The following is a 27,327-nucleotide window of genomic DNA, read 5'->3' on the forward strand; positions in this document are numbered from 1 at the left end:
CATTTTTCTGCTTTGATTCATAATCCCACTGATGGTACCCAAAGACTTTTTCTTACTCAGCACTCCACCCCTGTGTAGCATGTTAACAGTTCATCATTGACCAAGGCACATCCTTTCAGAAAATCAAGTGGGTTAACGTAAACTGCATTCCAGCTGCACGCACGCCCACCCGAGCTTTCTTCTTTCTCACCCCTTTGCATTGTGAATGTTTGTTTCCTCTAGCCATCTATATTGAATGGATGGCAAAATTTCATAATTTCTCCCTTCTCTCCTCATTTTTCCTAAGACCTAATAAACAAATACACATTTCCCAAAAATGTGTATTTATGAGTTTTAAAGATCTTTCTTGAATGTTTTGTGGTAATCCCGGGAATCTTTGAATGTTATGGTCTGAGTGGTGTGAAAGAGGCTTCAGCTGGATGAAGCTGGGCTTTGAGGTACTCAGAAGCTCTAAGAGCTCTCCATGCTCCTCTGTCTGTATTTGTTTGGGAGCCTCCATCTGGGACTGTCACCCTGTCTGAACTGGGGTCTCAGGTTTTAGCCTCAGAGCATGTGCTTACATTTTGAGGGAAATCTCATTGGTGAAAGTCAGTAATAGACATACCAGGAAGTTAAGTTACTCTCAGTCCTATTACTGCTTCCCAGTCTCTCAGTAGTTCTGTTCCTCAGAGAAAAGAAAAGAATGGCAGAAAATATGTTTTCAGTTTATAAATGGTATTGCTTTTCCCTGAGTTGCTGCTTATTCTTTGGAAAAAAGTATCCAGGCATTTTGGAGAACACAAGCAAGGTGTGAGCTTTCCCTATGGATAGGAGACCCTTGGTGTAAGAAAAATGCGAATGGAAGAAAGGCCCAAGATAAAGCTGAATAACCTCTTAGGCAGAGCTGGTCTCAGGTCCAAAGTCAAGTGTTTACTTAGACATAACCAGGTATTTTCTGATGAAATTATATCACAGCTTCCTCAGTGAAAGAAATAAAGGTTCCAACGATCTGTGAAAGTGCTTTGTAAAGTACACATGAAAACGGAGAGAAATGAAATGAAATTGTCTCATAAAAGGATGAGAAAACCACAATCAGACTGCACTGGGATTTGTGTTACCTTTTCCATGAGCAGTGTTAATAACCACTCCTGCTTCAATGGGAATGTGTCATTGTCTTCAATTCTGAAATCTGCTTAATATGTCTGTTAACTTTTAGTTTTCTTCTCTTGCAAGAAAGGGATTTGGTGTAGGCTTCTCAGGTGTGTTTTTGCAAAATCCTAGAACAAGCTTTCTCATACCATTTACTTAAACTTGACTTAAAAATGCACAGACCAATCAAAAAAGGCTTCTGACGCTACCCGTGTTAATGGACATCTGTTTGCACCACAGACATGGAGGTATCTTCATCTTCTGTTACCACAGTGGCAAGTATCCCAGAAATCACACCTAAAGTGATTGGTACCTGGAGACCTAAACTGACGAGCTCCCGGAAATTTGTAGTTCAAGATGACCCAAACACTTCTGATTTTACTGATCCTTTATCAGGTATCCCAAAGGGTAAGGCCTCATCAGGGAACTCAGTTCTAACTGTATGGAAACCTGATTCCTAACATCTTCAAGGAGTACACAGTCCTCAGAGATGAATCTAAATGGAGCTGTTACTGCTACACCTCTACCCCAATGGCCACAGTGACTCTGGTTTTCTGTGATTCTGAGTGCATTCCTTAAAGGATGAAAGGGGCGGAATGCTGTGAAAAACATGGCTCATGAAACAGCCACTCAGACAATCTAATCTGTGTTGATTTCTGTCTGAAGGAGCTGAGAGTGGGCTGAATATCAGGGAATTTCAAGGATCACTTCACAACATCAAAAAACAACACTCATTAATGGCAAATATCCTGATAGCAAATGTTTTGTCTTAAGAGCCTTTCCCAGTCTCTTGCTTAACTTCAATTCAAAATGCTGTGTGAAAAGGACATGTGAGGTGACAAGTTGCTTGAATGCCACAAGCAATAAAGCATCACAAAGAGCTTGTCCATAACCATCACTTTCAGCCCCTAATAGAAGCAGTTATAAAATAGCTGCATATTGAGTTGCTTATTGGATACATTGCTCCAGGAAAATATATGTATTCCTTAGTACCTAGAAAACTGTGGTATCAGGTTTCCAATCAGTTTTTATGGCAGTGCTTTGACATTTATGATTTACATCTGTTCATTTTGGTTTTACATTTTTTTTCATTGTAAACAATTTTCTGATCAGTCTTCTTCCTACTTTGCGTTCTTCAATAATACCATTTCTTTCTACTTTTCTTTCTTGGTCTTTCACAATGCCACTGAATTTCATAACCCCAAACATTGATTAAAAAACAATGAATGTTCAAAGGCCTTAGTACTAACCTAAAGCAATAGAATTGTCAGAATTTCTCCGGCTCACTTCTTCTGGGATAGCTGTGTGTATAGCATGTAACAGACTTGGATACCTCTTAAGCTAACATTTCTTTGATTGACTGTTAGATGTCTGTGGTTGCATTAAAAATTCCAATTACAAACTAATTCACTCTGCTCCTTCTAGGTCTGATTTAAATATTTCTTGACTACCTCCAGATAATTTAATGATTTTACTTAACTAATACATAAAAATATATTGTTGTACTGTCTGGATTTCTTATATAGCAGGTAATTCAAGAATGCTTTGTCTCAAGATGGAACGGAAAAAAAATATCAAGAAAGAATGAAACTCCCTATTTGTGCCTAACATAACCAAGCAGATACTAAGTTTGTGAACAAATGATATATTTTTTATGCCAGTTAATTTAGCATAATCATATCAGCATAATATATGTCTATGCTAATTCATACACTTCCTTAAACGCAGCAGCTGGCCTTTAATCCTGATTTATGAATTAGGAGAAAATCAGAAGACAAAATATTTCATGGGATTAAAAATACAGACATTTAGTAAATGTTTATAAAACATAGACATCTCTAACTTTTTTTAGGCAGAAACTCTTAAGATTTCTAACAGCTACTTTTAGAGAGATTGGGGGTAAAGGACAGAAAATATAGATCAAGGGGAGATTAGAGTTATGCTGGTATTTGCAGCAAAAATACAAGTCTCTGGGGATCCTACTGTGATAAAGAAAAATCACAGCAGTGTGTACTTGACCCTCCAAACTAGGCATACGGACTGTATGAAGGTAGTGTCGGCTCATTGGAAGCCATTTGCTGTTTAATATTGTTTTTAAAAAGCACCTCATTCACACTTTTCCTATGCATCTGTTGCAGGTGTACGATGGGAAGTCCAGTCCGGAGAATCTAACCAGATGGTCCACATGAATGTCCTCATCACCTGTGTCTTTGCTGCTTTTGTTTTGGGTGCATTTATTGCAGGTGTGGCAGTTTACTGCTATCGTGACATGTTTGTTCGGAAGAACAGAAAGATCCATAAAGATGCAGAATCTGCCCAGTCGTGCACAGACTCTAGTGGAAGCTTTGCCAAACTGAATGGTCTCTTTGATAGCCCAGTCAAGGAATACCAACAGAATATTGATTCCCCCAAACTCTACAGTAACCTGCTCACCAGTCGAAAAGAGCTACCACCCAATGGAGATACAACATCTATGGTGATGGACCATCGAGGCCAACCTCCAGAGCTGGCAGCTCTCCCCACACCAGAGTCCACACCTGTGCTCCACCAGAAGACCTTGCAGGCCATGAAGAGCCACTCAGACAAGGCCCACAGCCATGGAGCTTCAAGGAAAGAAACCCCACAGTTTTTTCCTTCTAGTCCTCCACCTCACTCTCCATTAAGCCATGGGCATATCCCCAGTGCCATTGTTCTTCCAAACGCTACCCATGACTACAATACATCTTTCTCAAACTCCAATGCTCACAAAGCTGAAAAGAAGCTTCAAAACATTGATCACCCTCTTACGAAGTCATCCAGTAAGAGAGATCACCGTCGTTCTGTGGATTCCAGAAATACCCTCAATGATCTCCTGAAGCATCTAAATGACCCAAATAGTAACCCCAAAGCCATCATGGGGGACATCCAAATGGCCCACCAGACCCTAATGCTGGACACCATGGGACCAATGTCTGAGGTCCCACCTAAGGTCCCTAATCGGGAGGCTTCACTCTACTCTCCTCCATCAACACTTCCCAGAAATAGTCCAACCAAGCGAGTAGATGTCCCCACCACTCCTGGGGTCCCAATGACTTCTCTGGAAAGACAAAGGGGTTATCACAAAAACTCGTCACAGAGGCACTCTATATCTGCTATGCCTAAAAACTTAAACTCACCAAATGGTGTTTTATTATCCAGACAGCCTAGTATGAACCGTGGAGGATATATGCCCACCCCCACAGGAGCGAAGGTGGACTATATTCAGGGGACACCAGTGAGTGTCCATCTGCAGCCTTCCCTCTCCAGACAGAGCAGCTACACCAGTAATGGCACCCTTCCTAGGACGGGACTAAAGAGGACACCGTCCTTAAAACCTGATGTGCCACCAAAGCCTTCCTTTGTTCCTCAAACCACATCTGTCAGACCACTGAACAAATACACTTACTAGACCTCAAGTGTGCTATTCCTGTGTGGCTTTATCCTGTCCATGTAGTTGAGAGGATGAGGTCGTAAGGGTACCTTAAGACAAGAGACTTGCTGGTGTTTTAAGAGAAGCAAGTGGCCAAAGAAACTCTGTTAACTTTGGCGACATCTGAACTTGCTACATGTAGCTACTGCAGGAAGGCTTCTGTGTACTTGCCTGAAAACAAAGGAAGGTGCTGGGTACCCCGTTTCTTTTGTTTGAAGCTAAAGAGATGTGTAGCTCTGAAGGGCTACCTTAACCAGTCTAAAGAGCCTATACAGTACTCAGAAGAATCTGTGAACAAATACTTGAAAATGGGTTCAATTTAGACTGCCATTATGTGTGGTCTTCCCATTAAATGTGAACAATTTAATACGTATGCATTCACCTTGCCTCTTGCACAAATGTCAAAAAAAGATGGTAATGTCTCAGAAAAAAAAATGAACTTGTAGATTACCAAGCAATTTGCTAAAAATTCAGTCTTTGACCCAAACTGTAGCATTTTTTTCATGTGTGGCCTTTTTTGTTTCATGCCACCAACAAACTGTGTTGCAAGTGTGAGTGTGTGAATGTGTGTGCATGTGGGAGAGAGAGAGAGAGAGAGAGAGAGAGAGTAAGAGAGAGAGGAGAGAATGAGAATGTATCTGTACTCACTAGGATTTGTTTAGGTGCCCAGTGCATCTTTTTGTGCTATGGAGTTGTTTACATTGAGCATGACTGAACAAGAAACTCTAACTTCTTCCCACATCAGTCCATTGGGTTCAGCTCTGAGAAAGGAATACAATCAAAGCTCCTTGGACAGTCAAAACAATGAACTCAACCTATGTGGAACCCAATGCCAGAATGTAAGTTCCAAGTAATTTCATGCTGCTATTCACTAAGACTTCTATTCCAGTCTGGCCATCTTAAGGAGCTAGAGCTATTAAGAGGTATTGTTAATTTATCCACCAGTATTCAGTAGCAAAATTTACCTGTCCACTGTGAATCGAAGCCTGAGTCACATTACTTAACCTTGGACACACTAATGAGGGTTCATTTTTATTGTGTTGGGTTTGTTTTTCCCATAGAGTAAAAAATTTTCCTCCTTTAACTTCTCCTACCCCCAAGGCAAAAGAAAAAAATACAGAACTAAAGAAAGACATGGGAAAGGAATTACAATTGGCTTAGCAGGAATAGTCTATGAAAACCCATCGGTGGTGCAGTCATGTTGTCTATGTTGTGTTACGTGAGAAATTTCTCCTAAGTCATGCAGGTAATGACAATATACTGTAAATACCACATGTGAGTTTACCTGAATCTGTGCATTTCGTGCCTTATTCATGAGAATGATAGAAGTACTAAAATATGTCAAGTGGTTTTCAATATAGCACATCACTTACTGAGTGCCAGTTGTAAATGTTTTTCAACCAGCACCTGAAAAGACTTTCAAAAAAATCATAAAAGCAACGTAGAACAATTAATTGTTAAACAATCCACCCAAATAACAGCATTATATCTTCCGCCATGATAAAGCATTCCACTCCTGCTTTCCTAAGGATAAAACCGATAATGTGAAGTCCAGTGTGGTTTCCCAGGGGATGTGACACCTGTGGAGGCCATACAGAGTCAGCTGTACGTAGTTTGACAGGAACCACTTAACGGGTGATGATGTGTAACCCCAATGATTATTTCAGTTAATAATGCTGCATACAACCCAATCATTTATTGAGCCTAATCTAGAGTACCATGGCAGAGGAAGGCTCCTGACCTAGTCGGAAAAATAACTTCACTGATTTCTTGTGATAACGCTGATGGTAGATTCTACTTGGGGGAGGATAGGATGCAGAAGACCAGAATGATTTTTATACAGAATGTAGAATACTGATACAATTGTCTTTTTCCCTTGAAAATGTTATTTTACAAAGAACATTTCCTGTGATCTCTGGAAGCTCAAAAGCTAAACCACCTGTTCTTGAACTACTTCAGCTTTGTAACTAAAATATTACAGATTAATAATAAATTAAACCAACCGATGATCAACACTACTCAGTCCACCAACAACAAACATGTGTTTGAATTTACCTTACCAATATTAATCCCAGCGTGGTAACTCTGTGTGACCCCCAGATAACATTTTGTAACAATGTGCTGCCTTGTAGTTGTAATGTGAGTTCTATCAGTATTTATGTTGAAATTTCTAACATTGATTCTAGTCTCTATTCTTTTAATTTAATTTTTAAATGCTTTATCCATTTGTGCAAAGGTAAATACAGATTGTATCTTTTTTAATGGTACAGCATAAAAAGTAACCCTAAAGTGAAGTGGCTCTATACTGTTTTATAGAGTACTTTAACATGTATAGATATCTTGTAAACTTGTATTGTGGATGTGTAAATAATATGTACTTTGGGTTTTTAACACCGCATGTAAAGTCAAAATAAAATATACAAATCATTATGTCCTGCCTCTTGATATTGAAGAGGTTTACAGTGCATCGTATTTTTAAGTCAGTCAATACCATAAGAGTTTCTTTAAAAATCAAAATATTCTTACCTGGAATATTTGCTACCTGGTCACGGTCACACTGCCATTCTGTCCTTGGAAGAATGATATTGAAGGCTGGAGCCCCTGAAATAAAAAGAGAAACTTCCTAAAATCAGCTGAACTCCACTGTATTTATAGTCAAATGCTTCAGGCAAACATACTAGTGGCTCACGTTGGTTCTGTATTCAGTTCAACAGATACTCTTTAAATTCATGCTTTGCATTCTCACATGTAATTTTAAGTGTTTGAAATTACACCTGGCAAACAGGTTTCTTGCTATTGGGTATATGGAATTTCTCAATTCCATCGACTAAATTGAATGGAATAACACTGAAATGGAAGATAGAGGATTTCAAGACCCTTCCCTTAGCACGTAATTAGTTGATGACTGTCACTGACCTTTGTGGCTGGACACAAAGTCATTTTCTGAGAGAGGCATCGGTGTTTGCAGCAATCCTTGCCCTGCTGGTTCCTGGTGCTTTTGGCCAAAGCCTTCTGCAGCTCTTCTATGACCATGTTTTCTCCAGGAGTCTCAGCATCATCTTTGCAGAACAGCTGAAACTGCCATATTCTTGTCTAAGGTCTTACTCTCTTTCGTAGTATCATCTGACTAGGGGTGCTGCATTTTAGTGTCTGTTCAGTGTATGGGGCCCTTTGTCATTTCTACTATAGCTTCCTCCAGTCCAGAGAAATGAGGAAGAATTTTCAGAATCCTTTTGTGAGAGAACTCAGTTGATGGAAAGACTATTTGTCCCTTTTCATAGTTACCACCACTACAGCTGTACATGCAGCAAGGCAGTGCCACAGTTAAGGCATTCCCAACCAGAAGGAAGTCTGTGTTAAGTCTAACTGCTGGGAAACAAGGCAGAAGGTGTCTCCCATCTCACTGACATGCCATAGTCAATTTGTAACTCTTACACTTTAGACAAATTGATGGAGAAATAGATAATTAAGGGAAATGTGTCTTCAATCTTTTTTTCCCCAAGCTTTTTTTTAGCATTGTATTAATTTTGATTTACATTGCATATTTCCATTAAATTCATACTTCCTATACATACAGTCAGGACAGATTTCTGGGTTCACTGAAACTTTTTCTTTCTAAAAAGTGTGTTATTCCTTCTTTTATAGAAGTTCCTAGCCTTTTTTCATCATGGACATCTTTGATGGTTTAATATAGGGTATGGACTGAAAGGTGAATTTCATTCTCTTTTCCAGGGAATGCACAGTCCCTTAAAACCACATCTATGACTCCTCAAGATAAATGGTCAGATCCTATTTGGGAGAAGTAGGGTAAAGGAACTAGGAGCTATTCATAAAGAACACATTATATAGCCAGAAAGTGAAGGCACAAATGCAACGAATTAACCAGATCAGAATATTCTTGCTCTGGTGCCAAAAATCCTATTGCCTGTGCATTCAGGTTACTGCAGGAAGTGGCAACTTTGAAGCCAGATGAAACACTTGCTGATGTGGGTTAAGAAGAAAGGGCATCTCCCATGCCAGGCTATGATATGATAGCCTAGATGGTGGCCTGGACCAGCAGGACTTGCCTCTGAGAGAGGTCAACTGTCCCTCCTCTCTTCCTGCCTCATACCCACCATCCTCCCTTATCAGACTGGGGCAAAGAACACAGTAGTCAAAGCAGCCCTCTGTCCAGGCCTGGGGGCAGAGTTCTAATCCTCACTCTCACTCATCAAGTGACTAGGGCACTCCACCGCTTTCAACTTGAGTTATCTCACTTTTGATATCCATTTCTCTGACAGTTCTATGGTCTCTGTCAATTCTGTGATTCTATTACTTATTTTATGAAAGCTATGCTTAAACATTACTCATTTAATAGCTTGGTTTGTAGGCTATTTATGAATGTGTGAGGCCTATTCCCTGTTAGAGATGCAGTATTTGTGAGATGAGCAATAAAATGAGGCATGATAAACAATGCACTTCCAGCTATTTAGCTTGCATCTATATTTGATGCTTACCCTTTTTGCATATATAACATGTTAAACACTTGATTCTCTGCCACTGGTGCATTCTTTATCAAATAGATATGGCACCCTAAACAAAGAGGAATGGACCTACAATAAATCCAGTCTCATTCTTGGGGGATGGGAGGAGGGGGATGGTGAGGGAGGTAGGCAATATCTTCCACATTTAGACAGTGAATCAACTAGAATTCACATATGAAAGAAAATAGCGTATTTCTAGCCTCTGTCCCATGACATAGTTCTTTTTAAAATTAGATATTGATTGCAGGGTGATAAATCTCTGAAACATGCACTTGAGTGCGTCTTAGACCCTTGTGCTGGGTTTGGATGAAGGAAAGTATAAAAATATCATATCCACTATATATGTACTGTTTCTTGTGAGTGCTCTTCATTTAGTGAGATGAACCTTCCCAGTGCTTCTGTAAAGGTTGTCTTCAAGCCAGTTAGAGTACTTGTGAGAGGGAAGATTTGTCAGTATCAAGCAGCCCTTGCCATTGGAACTTTCTGTGTCGATGGAAGCGTCCCATATCCATGCTGGCCAATGTGGTAGCCTCACACGTGTGGCCATTGACACACGAAATAAGGCTAGTGCTCTAGAGGGGCAACTGGCATTTTCAGCCCAACAGCTCCTTAGGGTATTCAACTCTGATTAAAAGGTGAATATTCCTTGTGCATTTTTGTATATCTCCCCTTGTGCCTCACGGAGAGCTGCACACACATTTAATCACTCCGTCAATCACAAATCTAGTTTTGACTTGTGTGGATGGCCGCTGAGGTTCTCCTAGTGCTTTTGAGCCCAATTCGGTTAATCCCCACCATGTGTGGTGTTGCTGCTGTTGTTTTGGAAAATGGTAAGATTTGTCATTCCCATTTTTAGGGTACAGAAATTAAAGTCAGTGGGGATGTGACAACTATGGAAATATAAATGACAGCCAATTCACAAATCAAGGCTAATTCACATATCCTCGTACTCATGTCCAGTGCACAAACTAACACTGGGTTGAAACATGCACTCTCCATGAAAGGGTTGAAAAGGGAGAATTGGTGTTCAATCAGGAAGCATGGCCTCTCTCCAGCACTTCATGTATAATGAAAAGAAACAAACAACAAAAAAAGAAAGGTGAAATAATCACAGTATCCAAGGGTACCTGCCAAATCTCCAATGAAAAATGAAACATTCAGTGAAATCAGTCACATACTGGGCCATTGTAATGAACGTGCCAAATCAATTATTTGTTAAAAGAACCCATGAATTGAGTTAACACTGTATAGATTGAAGGCAACCATAGAGAATGAATTCAAAGATGTTACAAGGAAATAACCTGAGGTTGATTCCAAATTGTACCTATCTAAGGTTCTGGGCATCCTGCCATATCTATGGTCTGTCAGAAGGTCTCTAGGGAGAATTCATTTATCTCTTTCTTTTTTGAAATTTCTTTATATTGAACTGGGGTTACATATTAAGGATTAAACATGGTTATCTTTTGTTTTATTCTGATTTTCACTCTACTCTATGGTTGGAGGAGCTACTTTACCTATAGGATAATGTTTTCTGATTGTCTGATCTGCTTAGCCTTCTGAGAGGCTCTGATTCTAGAAAAGATCTGTTGAAGAAACAAATCTGATGACTGCCCCCAGAGTCACAGTCTGAGTCAGATGGCAGGGCCTGGCCCCCTGACTTAGAATAAGGGCTGTTAATGCTGATGAACATTGTAGCTGCTATATAACTTCTTAGCATTTGCAAATATGGCTTCCAAATAAGAGGATTATAGCATTCTTCAGCTAGTCTCAAAGAATCATTCCCTGAGTATGGGGGTCAGTTGTTCAAAGTGTAAAAAAGAACAAGGACCCCTAGCATACTTGAGTTTTAGTGAGCATTTGAAATAATATGATGCCCTCAAGTTGAGAGACGACTACAACCTGATCCAGGAATCTCGACTTTTTTTTTTTTAGTCAGTATGTACTTGGAGTGATTCATGAAATTAATATTAAAACTTAAGAGTTGATCATAGCCTCCTCGTGCTACCCATGTGAATAATTCTATCAGATTTCTAGGACGTGGTAAGCTATTATTCCCATTTACCTATGGAGCCCATCTCCACAGGGACTGAAAGGATTGCACTCATAATGTTTGCTTAATTTACATACTATTCATGAATGAAAATAGCAAAATACTAAAACCGAAGAATCCAAAGTATTAAAATCATTTGAAATATATATATATATATATATATATATATATATATATATATATATATAGTCACAAATATAAATCCAGAAAGAAACTAAAGTAACTGGAACATTTTAAACTCTGCTTTATCCTAATATGTATTTTTAGATCTCTATAAAATTTTATTAAGAGTTTTGTTGTTTATTTGTTTGTTTTGTGTTTGAAGTTTGCATTTGCTAGACAGGTGTTCTACCACTTGAAACATGCCACCAACTCTAAGTTTGTTTTAAGAAAAGAAAAGGAGAAATCCTGGAGACAGCCAACCCCTGACTTTGTTCAGTTAACTGGTCTCATGAAAAGATGAAGTCACTGTTCACCACTATAAACAAACTCTCAAAAGATTTGCTTTAGTTAACAAGGGAGACATCAATGATTATGATCAACCCTTACGTTGTTTGGTTTCTAAAGTGTCCAAACAGTCTATCTTTTTAAGCATGAGATGCTGGGACTCTGAAATACGGAAATTGTGACAATACCAGAAGGCAGAAAAGAGGCTTGGTTGACAGATAACAACCTGGCAGCAGTGGCTGGACAGATGTGAGCAGAGGCTCACAGAGCAGAAAGGCAGGGTGAGAAATCTGTGGACCTCTCTTCTCCCTGCCTCAAAGGCAACTCAAAATGCTGAAAAGCCCCATTTTTCTCCTTTGTCTTCTCTTTCTTGGATTCAAGAGTACAGAAAGCAAAGCAGTGGATGAATAGAGAGCAGGTAGTTTCGAGGACAATGAGATGATTATGGATGACAACTTGTGAAAATACAAAGTAATTAGTAGAGCAAAATCTTCTCCTCCGTGACAGCATGCCAGTTGAGGATGTCAGGAAAACCACACCCCTTTTGCAAAATTCTCCATGCTTCCTTCCCTCCCCTCGCTTTCGAAAAGTCAATTTTCTCTAACTGGTCCTCCTTGGAAGAAGTGACTTCATTCCTCTTTACCAGGGAGCCTATGAACTAGTTTAAAAAGATGAAAGACATTTTTGGGTAATCTTAATCATTACATCCAGCCAAAAGAGAACTGACATTTAAGGGCCTAGCTCTGTGTCATTTTTCATCATATTTCTGCAGTTCTAATTGACACACGAGTGTCAATAACCAAAGCAACTCAATAGGATGAACTTGCTCCTGAAAATGAGACTAGGCTATAAATGCAGAAGGGAAAATAACCCCCACTGTTGAAAATATTTTAATTATCCCTTAACTGAAAGTGGGGCCCTTGGTTTTAGATTGGTAACCTACTGCCAGAGAACAAACAAGTATCTCTAGAGGAAGAGTATTTGGCTTGCCTTTACGTATGAAATCTCCGCCAATGAATTATTTAAATTTTTAAATAGTGGCACAGTGAAAACACACTGGTAATATCTTTTTGAGATCCCTGCTCCTTTGGACTTTACAGATATTGGGTGGGGCCCTTGTCTAACATGGTTATTGCCCGTGGTCTCTTTTCTTCCTTATTCAGACCATGTATTTAGGGAGTTATTTCGAAGAACTCAGGTTAACTGTGTTTGACAGAAATCTGTATCAGCTATTTTTTGATTTTCTTCACATCTGATTAAAACATAACAGAAAATGTCATAATTCCTTAAAAAAAAGCAATACAACAATAATGCTTGGCACAGTGGTAGAATTTTAGAGCTTTGTGAAAAAAACTCCCTTTGGGGTTGGAATAAACATTGAAAAAGGAAGGAAGAGTGTCTGCAAAGAATAAATCTCTCTGCAATTCAGAACCTTCTGTCATTTGAGGAGCAAAAGTCTTGGGTAAATGTGGCATGTTTGGAAAGGCAAAATGTCATTTGAATGTCTTTCATTTTCCTTAGGGCACAATGCAGCTTCCAGTAGCTTGGGAGGAAGATAGAAAGAGAATGAAGTGTCTTAAAAACTAACTGGGAGCATCAGGAGACCCAGAAAACTTCTCTAAGTGCAGGCAAGCAGTTGAAAGCTAGAAAAGTATTTAAAGAACAGTTTGCTTTATAACTGTATTATCTTGACATCCCAAACAACACAGTATGAGGTAGGTGAGGAAGCTTTTTGATAGCTCTCTAGATTCTTTGATAAAAATATCAAGGAGAGTTGAGTGAGAGGAAAAGCTGAGAGAAGTTAAATAGCAATGGAAATGTGCCATATATCTGTACTTGAAAGAATAGCCATAATACGTTGCAGGGTCTTATTTTGATAAATGAATAATAGCACATCTCTATGGATAAATTTATGATTTATATAAACACTGGGAAAACTATTGAAGGATAAACATCAGGTGTTAGCATATATTACTGGGTATAGTGCAGTAGGCCCAAACTATAATAACAAAATGTAAAGGGAGATTGACCATACTTAGTGTTAGGTCTACACGGATGGGAAAGCCGAATCGAAGCCAAATAACAAAGCAAATAGGCTTAAAGCAAGCTTTATGGAGAGTGCGCTCTCGGGCAAGGTTCACTGTCCCCAAAGAGCAGGGCCGGAGAAGTCGCGCCTTAGAAATGGCAGCCCAGTTTTTATAATCTGGGTGAAGTCAAGAGCTTAGGGTATTGCAGAACGCTATGATAGGTTGAGGCCTAGTGAAGGAGGGGCTCAGGGTAATATGGACCTATAGGATAGGTTGAAACCTGTTGCCTGCAGTGGGGTTGCCGTGGCAACCATAGGGGGAGGAGGAAAGGGGAGGGTGAGTGCCTGCCAGTGGGAGTTGCCAGCCATGGCGGAGTTGCCGTGGCAACCAGAGGAGGAAGAAGAAGAGGGAGGGTGGAGTAGAAAGTCCCTGATTGCGCTGGCTGCCCACTGGCCAAACATCCCAGACTCTTTGGTATAAGGGGCACAGAATCAGTTCTGGCTACTTCCTGCTGAAAGGGGGCGGAGTTAGGGGCTAGGGCTATTTTGGGTGTTTGACCCGGTGGAGAGAGGTTGGTAGTCATGAACCTGGAGCATCATTTGATTGAAGGTTACCCAAGTTAACTGGCGTAGGCGGTCCTGGAAAAATCAAAAGAGAAAGGGTGCCAGGAGCAGAAAGAGACAAATAATTGCTAGAGGACCAATCAGTGGGGTGAGAATGTTAAACGGGTGAATTCCACCAGCCAGGGGTGTCAGTCAAGGCAGTATTGTAGCGGTGCATCTCGTTGCTGAGCTTGTGAAGAGACTGGACACAAGTTTCCATCAGGCCTGATGCGTTAATATAGTAGCAGCATTCTTCCCGAAGAAAGAAGCAAGTTCCTCCTTTATCTGCTGTGAGAAGGTACAAGGCATGGCAGTTCTGTAGGGTTACCTGAGCTAGGGAAGTTATCTGTCTTTGAAGAGAGGCAAGGGATGTTGCTGAGTCCTCAAAGCCTGCCAGGACCTGTTGAGAGAGACTTTGTGTCTGGATTACTGAGTGAGACAGGGCACCGGAGCTGAAACCGGTGGCCACCATTGAAGCTGCCAAAGATATGCCTACAAGGACAGGCAGGAAGATAACCCTCCTAGTTCTATGTTGAGGTGAAGGTTGGATTTTTGAGGTAAGGTCTATGAGTTGGAAGAATTTTCCTCTTCCATACATGGTAAGCTGGGGAACCATAGAGACAGGAAAGCAGAGCTGGGAAGTCAGGGCCTGTTGGGTAAGATTTTTTGAAAGTGTGTCATTACACCAAAAGAAGCCTCCTGGAGGGGCCCAGAGGAGTCTGATATGGTAGCATTAGTGGTGTTACACATTTGGCCAGGATCAGAGTAGCAGAAGGGCAATTGTGGGGATAGAGGATCTCTATATATGAGGGCTCCCATGATGGGGGCAGGTGGAGGTGTGGAGGCTGACCCGTTTGATGGGAATGGCCCAGGTAAGGGAACAGCTATGAGTAGGGGCCTGGACAATGTGGCATAAAAGAAACATTTAGTTACATTGGCCAGACTTGACCTATTTAGCAAGTTGGCACCTTCCTGCACCAGGGACAGCCAGGAAATAAGGTCCCTCCAGGTTTTGTTCTGAAGACTGTTTTCTGCTTCCCTAATGGCTTTTGCCTGGTCCTTTAGTACATCAAGGATCTCAGGGACCATTCGCACATACTCCCTCCAGATCTTGAAGGTGGTTGAGGGGTATGAGGAGGCCCATGTGCATATCCCTTGGCTATTATCCCATTTGTCCATTTAGAATCCCAGGGATCAGGAATGTGGAGGCAGAAATCGGAGCCATCACAGTAAGCATTTAGTTTGCCTTGGGGGGATAGTAAAAAAGGTGTCCTTGAGATCAAGGACAGAAAAATGAGTAGTATCAGGAGGGATGTTGGAGAGGATTGTATAAGGATTTGGGACCAATGGGTGGATGGGGATAATAACTTCATTTATAATATGCAGATCTTGGACTAATCTATAGGACCCAGAAGGCTTTTTTATTGGAAGGATAGGTGTGTTACATGGGGAATTTATAGGTATAAGGAGACCTTGATTTAAGAGTTTGGTAATTATTGATTTTATGCCTTTGTGATGAGTTTCCAAAATAGGGAATTGGGTCTTCAGGGGTATTTGTTAGGGTCCTTAAGAGAAAAGTGGATGGGCGGGTGGTGTGTAGCCACAATCGGGATTGAGGTGTCCCAGACAATGGGGTTGACCGGAAGGGGAAGGGTGGGTGGAGCAGATCCAGGAGGAGGAGGGCTAGATGGCTAGCAGAGGCCAGAAGGAGTGAGTGGGAGGCTAGAGGTTCTAGCAAGTGAGGGATGGTTATGGAGGTGCCAAGTTTTGTTAGAATATCTTGACCTAGAAGTGGGGCAGGGCAGGATGGGATGATAAGGAAAGAGTGTGCAAATATTATACCTCCAGCAGAGCAAGGAAGGGGCAGAGTTTTATATGGGCAGAAGGGAGAGTCGTCAATTTCCATAACAGAGACTGATGAAGGAGCTGTTAAACCCGAGTGGGAGGGAGCAGAGAATAGGTAGTCCCCATGTCCAAGAGGAAGGAGATGGACTTACCCGCTACCTGGAGCTTGACCCTGGGCTCAGTGAGGGTGATTGGGGTCCCCAAGTCAAGGCATTGTCAATCTTCTGCCAGTCTGAGAAAGTCAGGGATCTGGATAGCTGGTGGTGCTGACCCTCCATGAGGAGCTGTAGGGGGTAAGCCCTGTCCAGGGCAATCCAATCCCCAGTGACCCACCTGTTTGCATTTTGGGCAGGGCTTAGTTGGAGGTCTCAGATTGCGGCACTGGCGGGCCCAGTGGCCTTTTTTGCCACATTTGAAGCAGGCTCCTGGAGGAGCTGATGGGAGGTTTTGGTTTCCTCCTTTGACTTGAGGCTGTAACCCAGCTGGCCGCAGGGCTGCTACTAAGGCTTGGGTTTGGAGGGCCACCTTTTGTTGGAGGTGTTTTTGGTGGGTTGACTCTGCTGCCTCTTCTCAGGCATTAAAAACTTTAAGTGCCATTTTCATCAAGTCCTGTATAGGGGTTTGAGAGCCATCTTCAGCCTTTTTCAGTTTAGCTCTAATATCTGGTGTGGACTGGGATATAAAATGTCTGGCCAAGACTGCCGCCCAAGCAGGGGAGGTGGGGTCTAGTCAGGTATATTGGGTGAGGGCCTCCTGGAGATGGTTAAGAAAAAGGGCGGGATTCTCATCAGCTCCCTGGGTTATCTTGCGGAGTTTGTCAAAATTGACAATTTTGTTGGACACCGTGTCCATGCCCTGTAGGAGGCATTGAATCATTATGTCTCTCTGGCAGCATCCTGGAGCTTCGGGTTGGTAGTTCCAGTTAGGGTCGCAGTCGGGAATTGCGTCTTACCCAACAGGGACTGTGGGGTCAGCCAAGTGGGTTTGATCGGCATAGCATCGGGCTGCTGCTTTGATGCATTCTCGTTTATCAGGAGTATGGGTGGAGGCCATAATGACGAATATGTCATGCCAAGTTAAGTCATAGGCCTGAGATAGATAGCAGAACTCTTTGGCATAAGCACAGCGGTTGGAGGAGAAGGACCCCAGGCGCTTTTCTATCTGTGATGGGTCCTGGAGGGAGAAAGGAACATGGATTTGGACTAGTCCTTCCACTCCAGCCACCTCTCGGAGAGGACAAAGGAGAGGGGGTGGGGAAGGGCGGTGTGAGCGAGTGTGGGAAGCTATTGGGGACGTTGGAGGGCAGGGAGTGGGTGGAGCAGAGGGAGTGGGAGGCAAGGCCAAAGGAGGCGGCTGCTTGGGCAGGGAAGGTTCTGTGGGTGGGGGAGGGGAAGGGGAAGCCGGATGTGACGATGAGGGTGGCTGTGGTGGGGTGGGGGAGGGGCGAGGAATTCAGTGGATTCAGACAAAGAAGAAGGGTTGGGGTATGGGGGAGGGGACCCAGAAGGATTGGGTGTCTGAGTGAGAAGGATCTGGGAAGGGGATCATTGGGGGCACAGAGAGGGCAATAGCGCAGTTCCCAGAAGGTTTGCACATATGGGACCTCAGACCATTTATGGGTTCAACGGCAAAAATTGTCAAGATCAGTGAGGATATTAAAATCAGAGGTGTCCTGTGGAGGCCATTCATTTTGAGTTGTTGTCTAAGGTGTATTGTGGCCATGCCATGGTGCAGTAGAAAATGAGCTGCTTACAGCGGAGGTCTGGAAAGAGTCCCAAATTTCGGAAATTTGAGAGGAGACAGGACAAAGGAGTTCCTGAGTCTGGCTTGGATTGGGAGGACCCCATCCCCGAATTGTCAGAGAGTCTCAACCTTTAGGGAGGTGTCCCTCACTAAAAGAGGAGACCCAGTTCGGAGGAGGCAGCCTGGGTAGGGGAGAAGCCTCTCTGGGTCCCAGGTGCGAGGAGAAATGGAGGGGCTGATCCTGGCATGGCCGCGACTAGGACAGGGGCCCGAGGAGGAACAAAACGGGGGAGGAGACTCACCCAAGCTGGAGCTGGAGCATTGATCCAGAGAGGAGGAAGGGCCTCAAGCCAGGGCCTGGCCCAGGGCCCTGACTGCCTGGAGTCGGGTGAGGCTCGCTTCCTCCCGGGTTTCGGCACCAAATGTTAGGTTGACGTGGATGGGAAAGCCGAATCGAGCTGAATAACAAAGCAAATAGGCTTAAAGCAAGCTTTATGGAGAGCGCGCTCTGGGGCGAGTTTCACTGTCCCCAAAGAACAGGGCCGGAGAAGTCACGCCCGAGAAATGGCAGCCCAGTTTTTATAATCTGGGTGAAGTCAAGAGCTTAGGGTATTGTGGAACACTGGGATAGGTTAGGCCTAGTGAAGGAGGGGATCAGGGTATTATGGACCTATAGGATAGGTTGAAACCTATTGCCCACTGGCAGGGGTTGCCGTGGCAACCAGAGGGGGAAGAAGAAGAGGGAGGGTGGAGTAGAAAGTCCCTGATCGCCATGAGGTGGCTGCCCACAGGCCAAACACATAGTAAGGAGCAGGTATGATAAATTCTATTCATGGGTGTATCTACATCTATATTTACATGAGGATGAAGAGATGCACGGAAGATCAACAGTGTTACGATAAACCTGGTAGCCATCCATCTACTCCTACTTAGAACTTGTTTTAAGAGACTACCTCCACCTACAGAGGCTGGAAAATATAAAATATGTCTTTTTCTAGTCTCTCATACAGTGACAACATGGAAATGTGACCTAATTTTGGCCCACAGAATCTGAGCAAAGTCCAAGAGGGTTTGGTTCAATGGAGAGGTGGCAGGTCCCATATGGTGCATGGATCTTTAGCCACCATTGTGGTACCATGAAGACAGACTAGAGAAAGGACCATATGAGGAAGCCAGCAGGGCAAAGGGATGCAAAACTCCCAAATACCTGACGGCTATGTAGAGCTGCTGAGCTAACTGGTGTTGCAGGGCCCCATAGCTGGACTCCTATGAATGGAGAGATTAATGTCTTTGTCCCATTGTCAGTGAGATACTATTTCTTCCAGCTGGGAGCACCCTAAATGATATAGTCACCAGCATGTCATCTCACAGTGGATAGGCTACCAGGAACAGAAGGGGCAGAAATCTCCCTCTCTGTGTCATCTAGCTGCCTATATATAATTTGTTTGATATCAATGATTTTCTATCCTGGCTAGATATTGGACATCACCTGGGGAACTTTAAAAAAATACCTATGTCTGGGCCACAGAACAATTAAATCAGCATCTCTGGAGTGGGCCCAGGCACTGGCATTTTTCAAGTATTCTCCATAGATTCTGATGTGCAGCCAGAATTGGGATACTCTGCCCTGTGTTATGTCTTTCCTATGTATTGTAAAAAATTAGTGTGTCATTGGTCAACTTGTCATGAACTACTTGAATAATTTTATATTATCAAACATTAGCTCTAACTTGGAGGATTATAACATTACTCATTTATTAGCTCACAGTTCTGTAAGTCAGAAATGTAGGCAAGCTGGACTCCGTTCTCTGCTCAGAGCCTCATGAGGCTGTAATAAGAGTGCTGGGCTGGGCACAGTAGCTTATGCCTATAATTCCAGCTACTCAGGAGGTGGAGATGGGAGGATCATGGTTCAAAACCAGACTGGGAGAAAAGTTACTGAGACTCACATCTCAACAAACAAATCAGTGGTACATGCCTCTGATCCCAGCTACTTGGGAGGCTGGCCCTAGGCCAAAACATGAGACCCTATCTGAAAAATAACTAACACAAAAGAGGGCTGGGGACAAGATTCAAGTGGTAGAGCATCCACCTAACAACCACAAGGTCCTGAGTTCAAACTCCAATACCAGGAAAAAAAGAATGTTAATTGGACTATGCACCTATCCAGCGACTCAGAAAGAAATCTGTTTCCAGCTTTCTCAGACTGTTGGTAGAATTTACACTCGTGTGGTGTAGGACTGTGGTCCTACCTCTCCTGCTGGATGTTGGCTGGAGCTGCTCTTAGGTTCTGAAAACTACCTGAATTCCTCATCATGAGACCCTCTCCATCTTCAAGCCAGCCATGCTATCAAATTCTTCTCGTTCTTTAAACATCTATGACTTTCCTTTCTGCCAGTAGCCAGAGAACACTCACTGCTTTTCACATGCTCACTTGAGCATTTTAAGTGATCACATGAGGCACACATTGTAGAGTCAGATGACCTGAGGCTTCATTATATTTGAACTTCACAGCCATGCTAGTCTAACAGGTACTTAGAAACTTCTTTTGCTGGAAAACAGCAATGACTCCTCCCCTGGGCCAAAAGCAGGAGAAAAGCTTGGCATCCCTGCTACCATTTTGAATCTGTCTCCTTTACTCCAAGTCTCTCTCTCCTACAATCACCCTGGGTTCCAGGAATGACAGGACTGATGGGTAACATCTTTCCAAAACTACTAAAACTACCCCCAAGAGAAGAAACAGCAGAGCCTCATGGGACACACCACCCCTCCAAACAAAGACAATTACCTATAATGATGAGGCTGAATCCTAGAACAGGAGTTATCATCTCTTGGGACCCAGAATTGCTCCTCTCAAGTGATAATACTTCTCTGGAATCCCTTGCAGAGACAGAACTGAGATAATGATCAGCCAGGACACACTTTGCCTGGGACTGCTTAATTATGCATACCTCTCTCCCTTTGCCCCAGTTCTTCCTCTATTTAGACATAAAATTCGTGGTCTGTACCCTGAAGATGTGCTAAAATGCTTACTTTGAGTCTTTCCATGTGTTACATCACAAACCTCCTTTTTCTCTCTTCATAACTTGGTGTGTTGGGGTAAGTGACTGACCCTGATGAGCTAGAACCCCCAGAGTTGGTCCCCTGGCCTATAACTCTGGTTATACTAGGTTAGTATAAGATTCACTAGCCAGGGTCAGGACTCTTAACAAGCCCACATCTAGGCTTCTATCTACCACCCTACTACCAAATTTAATGACTAACAATAATAACCAATTATTTGCTCACAATTATGAAGTCGTTAACGCAAGCAGGGCTCAGTTGGGGCAGCTAACCTATGCTAGAGAGTGCTGACTGGACACACTCATACATTTGCTGCCAGTCAGTTGGTACAGTTGTCTGTAAAGCTTACTGGTCCTTGAAGACATCACATGTCTTCTTCAGCCTCAGCTGGGATGTCTGGAAGGCTGGACCTGTATGGTCACATGGTCTCTCATGTTCTCTCCACAAGATCTCTCTTCCTTGCGGAGGTGCCCAGGCTTCTTTCAAGGGAAAGTATTCCAAGAGAGTGATTGTAGAACTCCATCCAAACCTCTTTAAGCAGAGGCTTGGAGATTATATAAAATCATATCTTCTGCTTTCTTTTGGTCAAAGCAAGTCACAAGTCCAGTCCATATCAAAGAGTATGGGACACAGACACCACTGCTTGATAAAGAAGCCATAGAAAAATCTATAACCATATATAATATATCACAGCAAGTAATTGTATTTATGATACTATTATAACAGGAAGGTGTGTAGATGGTTTTAGAGATACAAAAAGCATACATAAATGAACTGAATCATCTCAGATAGAGCCGAGAACATTTTAGTTAGTTCTGCCTGAGAAAGTCCTAGGTGCTTGACCAAAACAGTACATTGTGGTGTGACCATCATGTGCCAGCTATTCACAGGGCATATGCAATCAAAACAATCTTCTACAAGTTTAATTTTTCAAATATTAGAATGGTGACAAAATCATTCAATTTGATATCTTACACTTTAAAGGCCACTAAAATCAAAAAGTTTTCTTTCCCAGATGGATGTTTGAATTGGAAATGGAGACCTCTCGCCTTCTCAGTTTGAGGGTAGTCTTGTTCGCCATTAAGGATCTGAGAGTTCCCTGTGATTTTGTACTTTATTGAAATCATGAATAATTGAGTATATTTGGCTTATACTAATCTCATGAGGACACATTGTCTTCTAAAAGCATACAACACCCTTAGACTATGTAAGGTGGGTAAAATATATTTATTTCTGCTAGCAAACAATAGAATTAAGACAACTGTATCTATGCTTGAATCTCAAAGCCCTTTCTTCAGTGAACTTTTATTGTCATTTTTTGAAAACCACCAAAGCTTAGACACATATCAGATTTATTACCAAAACAATCTATCTTCTATACAACCACCATCATGCTCTTTCTAAAACAGCCTTGATCACTAAATCACTCTCTGATTGCTTAAATACTTCCCTGTAGCAAAGAGAAAAAAAAAGAGTAAATAATTAAGAAAAAACCTCCTTTGTCTTGTATAGGTTCTTCCTAATCAAGCTCACGAAACAGAATTGTTCATTTAGCAATTTAACTATTCATTATTCAAACAAGTATATATTGAGGGCTTTTTACAGACCATATATAGCCTTCTAGTAGCTGGAGATTCAAAAATGATGAAAGTAGATCTCTTGTGCAATAACCCAAGTAACAGCACATGATCCTAGGGTCAGAGTACAAGGCCATAGATCTTTTTTAAATTTTTTTTTTTAATTGCAGACAAGCAGACACGGGGGAAATCACCAGCTTTGAGATGCAGAACACCCTGCTGACCAAAGATACTATCAAGCAGGAAAAGCAGAGGGAAATTCCTAAAAGCCTAGAGAATCCCTCATCCCCATCATCCCTAAGATCCCATGGGTGATGTGGAGAAAGAGCCACCTGCAAAATGGACATGGGCCACAAGCTGCACTGTGAACTCAGGTACTCTGCATCAATGCCACTGGCTTATGGATCTTTGGAGGGCCCTAATCACATTGTCAAGTTCTCTGGTTTGCCCTGGGATATTACAGACAACTATTTGTATGATTAATAAAAACAAAACACATCTCAAAACAAAAAAAAAAAATCAAAGTATTGTTTGTCCCTGTAGTTGGGGCAAGGCTTGTGGAAGGGAAGAAGACAGTAAATGGCAATTAGAGTACATTTAGGGTACTCTTTTGAAAACGATACTTCATTGCTTGCATTTATTGAGTATCTACTGCTGAGACTTATGAGAACACCTAGCAGTAGACGCACTGAGCTTCAACTTTCCACTTTAACTGGGATTGGAATGTGAATAAAGAAACAAAAAACAAAACACAGCTGGGGAGGTGTAACTCAGTGGTAGAGCACTTGCTTAACGAGAGAGGCCCCTGGGTTTGAGCCAAAGCACTAAAACCAAACCAAAACACAAAGGGCTAGGACGATTTAGGTGTCTCTCCTTAAACAGGGTCATTTCATGCAGAGGAAGGGCCACTATTCTGGGTAATTGCACAGCATTTGGACAGTATCACCATCCTGGAGCAATGAGAAAGACCCTGCCTCAGGTACGAGTAGGTTGTGTACATTGCTGCACTTGTGAAATGAGTTAGTTGTTCATGGGCACCAGTAGTGTCAGACATGGCCTCCAGTCTTTGAAGGACAAAGGATAAGCTAACACCTGTCTCCCTTCTGCTTTTTCAGGTTTTCTGCTCCTTATTCTGAAAAAGAGAAAGAAAGAGAGGGACTGAGTTAAAGGGATAAAGTAAACACTCTGTGCTCTGAGCTCATTTTGTTCTTTTTCCTATCTTGTCAAGCAATCCTTGGAATTAGACTTAGTTAGAGCTTGGGAAACCTAGGTTTGGCATACATTTCTGACATTCCACAGAAACCCAACCACTCCCTTTTGCCCTTGCACTCAAATTATCCCCTCCCAAAAGAGGACACAGGAAATAAGAAAAAGAAAAAATCAGCAAAAGAGAGAGGGAAGGAATAGGTTGGAGGAGGAAAGAAGACTAGCCAGAGGGTATAGATTGAACACATTCACAAAAACAGTAAGGCTAAACCCCCTTCATGTGTCGGAGGCTCTGTCAAACTAAACTTCCTGTCTGCCCAACATGCTTATAAAGTCTCAATCAATGGTATCTTCTCACAGAAAGCCTTTACTACTTAAAATTGAAATGGGAGATTTGGGCAAGATGGAAAGTCTCCACTCAACCTAGTTGGTTTAGGTGTTTCGCCAAAGGGAGGGTCAGCTTTCCAGATTCTTTTCTCATGAAGCCAAAGAATGAACTTCACAAACAAGGAAGGGTGAGCATAGGAGTAGGACAGTTTATTAAGTGAAAGAATAAAAGCTCCTATGGGAAGGGAGGGGTCCTGAGTGGGTTGCAAGTGACTTTGCTGTGCCTAGGGGTTTTTATTCACCAGGGTAGTGTGTAACTCAATTTCATATGCTGATCAGGTATTGAACCAGTGCAGGGGTTATTGGTTCCTCTTATCATGTCCTAAATGAACAATGGAGCTTGCAGGGGTTTGGTTCTTAAACTCCTGAAATAGTCCTCAAACTACTTCTCTTCCCACCACTTGCCTCCCTTTTTGTGTAGATCAGCCTTAGGTCATCATGTTTGCTGCCCTGTTCTGGAACACTTGCCTTATGGTGAAACAGAAGTGAACAACATTCTGTGGCTAACTTCTTTCCTTTGTTTTATTGTGTGACTTTAGTTAGTTAATGAATCCTCCCCTATCTGCTTGCCTTGTTTCTGACTCCTACTCAAAATGATCAGCATTCCCAAGCCATTTACCCCCTTTGTCAGACTCATCACCATCAGATACTGTTTTATTTGTTGGTGTATTCATAAAACAGGTACTTAGAAACTGCTTTTGCTAAAAAGCCTTGACTTTTCACCTGGACCAAAAGGAAGAGAAAAGCTTGACATCTTTGCCTCCATTTTATATCTGTCTCCTTTACTTTGAGTCTCTTTTTCTCTTGAAGTCATGTTGGGTTTCAGGAAGGATAGGACTGATCAATTTTCCAACAAGGGACAAACACTATCCCCAAGGGAAAGAACAGCAGAGCCTCCCAAAACAGACTACCTCCCAAATAAAGACAACTAATTACAATGATGAGACTGCACCCTGGAACAAGAATATTCATCTCATGAGAACCAGATTTCCCTCTCAAGTGGTGATAACTTTTCTGGAACCCCTCGCAGAATCAGAGCCTTGCCTCTTCCCATTGTATGCCAATACCACATTGATGACTCTCCTTTCTCTGCCCTTCACCAGCACTGGTCTCTATTTGGCATATTGGGGCAAGTGGCCAGACCTGACATGTTAGAACCCCTGGAGTTAAGCCTTTGGTTGCATTATCTGCTTGTATTCTTCAATCAAAACACATGCTCTGCAGGAGGGCTTGGTTTCATTCATAGCTTTATCCTCTGGAACATACTTGACACTCAGGAGAGTGAGTTATTATGTGTTGAATAAACAAAAGACATTCTGTATCTTCAGCCCTTTGTTCCTCTCTTTATATTATGTCATCTCTCATAACAGCCTGGGATTCTTTCCTTTCCACACAAATCAGGATCTTCAAACCCAGTGTGTAGATTCAACTCTATCCATATCAACTGTTTGTACAAAATATAGAAAGTCTCAAAGCTGATTTTGATGTTTCAAAAGGAAAATCAAAGAGGAAGAAGGAGGAAGAAGAGGAGAAGGAAAAGGAGTAGGAAGAGAAGAAGGAGGAAGATGGGGAGGAGGAGGAGAAACGGCAGATTTGTGCAAGACCAAAAGCCTCCGCTTGAACATGTTGGCTTAGGAAGCCATTCTGGGGTTGGCATTGTGGGTTCTTGTCTCATGAAGCCAAAGAATGAGCTTCATGGACAATGAAGGGTGAGCATAGATGGAAGAAAATTTATTAAGCCAAAGAATGAAAGCTCCCACAGGATGGGAGGGGTCCTGAGTGGGTTGCAGGTATCTCTGCAGTGTCTAATGGTTTTTATTTACCAGAGTAAGGAGTTGGCCAATTTTATATGTTAACTAGGTATTGTGCTAATGCAGGTTCATTGGTTGCTTTTATGGCCATGCCCTGTGTGAACAATAGGGTTTGCAGGGGGTTGGTTCTCAAGCAGCTTCTCCTCTCCCCCTTTCCATGCAGATCAGCCTTATTTCATCCTGTTTTGCTGCTCCGTTCTGGAACACTTGCTTTATAGTGAAACAGGAGTGAGGAACATTCTGTGATTAACCTTCTTTCTTTGTTTAATTGTGTGACTCTCAATTAGTTGTCGGATCCTTTCCATACCTGCCTGGTTTGTTCCTGACTCCTAATGTCTCCGAAGGAAGACACATCGGTCACCCCAGCACCTGGGATGCCGAGCCAGGAGGATTGTGGGAGTTTGGGGCCATCTTGAGCTATATAGTGAGTTCCAAGCTGTGTTACATAGTGAGACCCTGTCTCAGAAAAGAAGAAGAAAATAAGAGAAGGAGGAGGAGGGAATATGGGAAGAGACAAATGAAATTCTCCATGAGTGTCTTGCTACTAAGAGCTGCTTGTGGACCTCTGGTATAGTAGCATCAAGCCTGTAGCATATGCAAGTACACAGAGCCAGATGAATCACTCTCTGGTTTGCATTTAAGATTGGTAACTTGCAAAGTAATGCAAACACTTCAAAGATTGTTCATATCCTGTACCTTAAAGAAACAACAGAATAAAAAAGTTTCAATTTAATAAATGAGTTGTTCTTGAAAAGGTTCAAAATCAAACAAGCCACTATTTTGGGAAAAAATCAAACAAAAATATCATATGCCATATGACTGGATGCAGAATCTCCAGTCTGGAATCCTAGCTACTAAGGAGGTAGAAATCAGGAGTGTCAAGGTTCAAAGTCAACCCAGGCAAAAGTTCTCAAGACCCCATCTTAACTAATAAAAACTGGACATGATGGCTTCCAACTATGTAGGAAGCATAAATAGGAGGATCAGGGTCCAGACTAGCCTAGGCATAAAGTGAGACCCTATTTCAAGGTAACTCAAGCAAAAAAAAGTTGATGGTGTGGCTCAAGTGGTAGAGCGCCTAACTAGCAAGTGAGATCAATCCTCAGTACTGCCAAAAGAAAAACTACTCTGCTAAATTTGCTGCCTGTAACTACAGTGCATATCTACACAATTTCAATTTTAAAACGTTTTTAAATTTCAAAAAAGATTTCAAATTCCTGTGATCCTTTTATACATATGAATAGTTATCATTTTTTAAAAATTAACTTTGGACTTAAAAAGGCCTTGTGAATTTAATTTTTTTCCCATAAATCACTTACTTTCTCTGCTTGGAAGGTGTCCCTGCCTTCTGGATGGCCACCAGAATCTTTGTGCTGAGCATTTTCTGTTTAAAAAGGACAGGATTAAGCTAAGCTCTTATTTCTCCTTAGCATGTTCCTTGTTTCCCACTTGGAATTTCCCATAGACTTT

General features: G+C 42.1%; 1 protein-coding gene across 19 annotated transcripts in view; it reads left to right on the forward strand.

Annotated features, from left to right (window-relative positions):
* Sema6d (semaphorin 6D) overlaps positions 1-7,006 on the forward strand; it is a 577,504-nt gene extending 570,498 nt beyond the window's left edge. For 8 of the 19 annotated variants that reach the window (XM_074065875.1, XM_074065876.1, XM_074065877.1 and 5 more), the window contains 2 exons: positions 1,369-1,536; positions 3,267-7,006. In XM_074065875.1, the coding sequence (XP_073921976.1) occupies positions 1,369-1,536; positions 3,267-4,555 (1,457 nt within the window). In that variant the 3' untranslated portion in view covers positions 4,556-7,006. The remainder of the gene's footprint in view (positions 1-1,368; positions 1,537-3,266) is intronic. The other 11 variants (XM_074065880.1, XM_074065882.1, XM_020160556.2 and 8 more) reach the window with 3 other exon arrangements.
* The last annotated feature ends 20,321 nt before the right edge of the window (positions 7,007-27,327 follow it).

The sequence above is a fragment of the Castor canadensis genome, chromosome 2 (genome assembly GCF_047511655.1).
Source record: "Castor canadensis chromosome 2, mCasCan1.hap1v2, whole genome shotgun sequence".
NCBI classification, from domain to species: Eukaryota; Metazoa; Chordata; class Mammalia; order Rodentia; family Castoridae; genus Castor; species Castor canadensis.